Source organism: Triticum aestivum, chromosome 2D (genome assembly GCF_018294505.1).
Source record: "Triticum aestivum cultivar Chinese Spring chromosome 2D, IWGSC CS RefSeq v2.1, whole genome shotgun sequence".
Taxonomy (NCBI): domain Eukaryota; kingdom Viridiplantae; phylum Streptophyta; class Magnoliopsida; order Poales; family Poaceae; genus Triticum; species Triticum aestivum.
In genome coordinates this window covers 646,621,842-646,623,640 of record NC_057799.1, presented here as the reverse complement: position 1 = coordinate 646,623,640, position 1,799 = coordinate 646,621,842, and the positions used below count along the sequence as shown (strand labels likewise).

General features: G+C 52.0%; 1 protein-coding gene across 1 annotated transcript; it reads left to right on the top strand.

The window, feature by feature from the left end:
• Positions 1–1,582, top strand: LOC123056166 (F-box/FBD/LRR-repeat protein At1g13570-like). The gene is made up of 4 exons (XM_044479870.1): positions 1–301; positions 392–563; positions 700–1,270; positions 1,578–1,582. The coding sequence occupies exons 2-4, from the start codon at positions 450–452 to the stop codon at positions 1,580–1,582; spliced, it is 690 nt and encodes a 229-aa protein (XP_044335805.1). The 5' UTR covers positions 1–301; positions 392–449.
• The last annotated feature ends 217 nt before the right edge of the window (positions 1,583–1,799 follow it).

Below are 1,799 nucleotides of genomic sequence, written 5' to 3'. Positions count from 1 at the left end.
CCCGTGCGATACGCACGAGGCCGCGGCCACCCCTGGTGGCCCCGGTTTCCCAACAGATATCTCGTCCTTTCTCCCGGCCCGATCGGCCAAGATCCGAACCGACCACGACAACTGCTCCTCCGAGAGCCAGGGTTAGGGCGCCGGCGGGCTACGGTTGCCGCCGCAACAGGCCAGGGTTACGGCGCGTCCTGCCGACAACCCCGTTCGTGCGGTTACCCCGACGTATCTACGCGCTCCCTTCCGGCGCGGCCAGCACCTCCGGCTCCGGCGAGATCCATGTAACAAATCTATCTGTACTTCGGTAGGGGATTCAACACTGATTTCTGAAACAATATACATGTCGTTCCTACTTACTAAGTGCAGATGCATTGCGTTGCTCCTCCATGATCAGGTGCTACTTCTTTGGTGACACGCAGATATATACACATCTGTCGATTCAGTCTATTCTGATGGACAAGGCAAACAACCAACAACGCTCTGTAACCGTAAGAGTCAATAAGAGCGATGCTTCCAATAGGATGATGAGATCGAAGGTGGCAGTGGAGCTTCACCTTCTACCCCATGTAAGGATCGCCATTCTTGAGATTCATACCGATTTTTTGTTTACTCTGCTCAACTGTAACAAGAACTTTGACTATATATTGACCGACCGCCTGCCTCTACTCGGATGAATGAATGAATTCTCTTGCATGCGTACAGGACGTTCTGCGCGACATATTGTCACGGCTATCACTCAAGCAAGCCGTGAGGATGAGCCTACTTTCTCGCGAGTGGAGGCGGCTACGGATATGCCCTCCGGACCTGGTGTTCACTGAAGAGACCCTATTTGGCAGCAATACAACCACGATTACCGACCCCGAATCCATGGCTGCTGAATTCCTGGAATCAATGAACAGTGAATTCATCACCAGAGTAGACAATGTGTTGCGCGCGTCGTGCTCTACTTCCACTATGATAACTGCTAGTACAGTGAATAAGTTTGTTGTCAAATATGGCCTCGGCATATATCATAAGAATCACATTGATAGATGGATTGACTTTTCCACCGCGTCGATGGCCAAACACATTGGTCTTGATCTCCGGGGAGACGGCTTTGCAGGTGGCAAATATGTTGTCCCACTGCGTAAACTCAGCGGTCCGAATGGCTCTTGCGTCAAGTCTCTTGATCTTGCTTATGTCTGTGTAAATCTGCCTGCTAGTTTCCGTGGTATCACAAACCTGAATAAACTCAGCCTGAATATGGTGTCCATGGATACACATGATCTCGAACGTCTATTTTTTTTCTCGAATACGCACGAGTGTGCGTATCATATATTAAAGAAGAAATGGGGAAAAGCCCTCTACGGTTACATTATATAATCACCGGCGTTTCGTCGCCATCCGCCTAAGCACTAAACCGACTACTCGCCATGTGCCCACTCCGGTGCCACTATGAAGGCCGCTGCAAGGCCCCCTCTCAATATGCCCGCCTGCATCCAAGCTCTACTCTCGCTTCCTATTCGCTCCATAAGGCGTGTAACACTTACATTCGCCCCGTCGAACACTATGACGTTTCTGTGCTTCCATAAATCCCACAGGGTGAGCAGACATACGGTGCGGATCGTTTTCGCGTTACGCCCAAGCGAGCCGTGCCTTGTGCACCAGTCCTGCAGTGTCTCTCCTGCCTGCGGCGCACCAGCTGGCATGCGCAAGGCCGTGAAGATGCGGGACCAAACCTCCCGTGCCAGCACACACACTCCACGAGTAGGTGCCCGATCGTCTCGTCGTGCTGATCACAAAATGGGCAGGCGTCCTGGTGT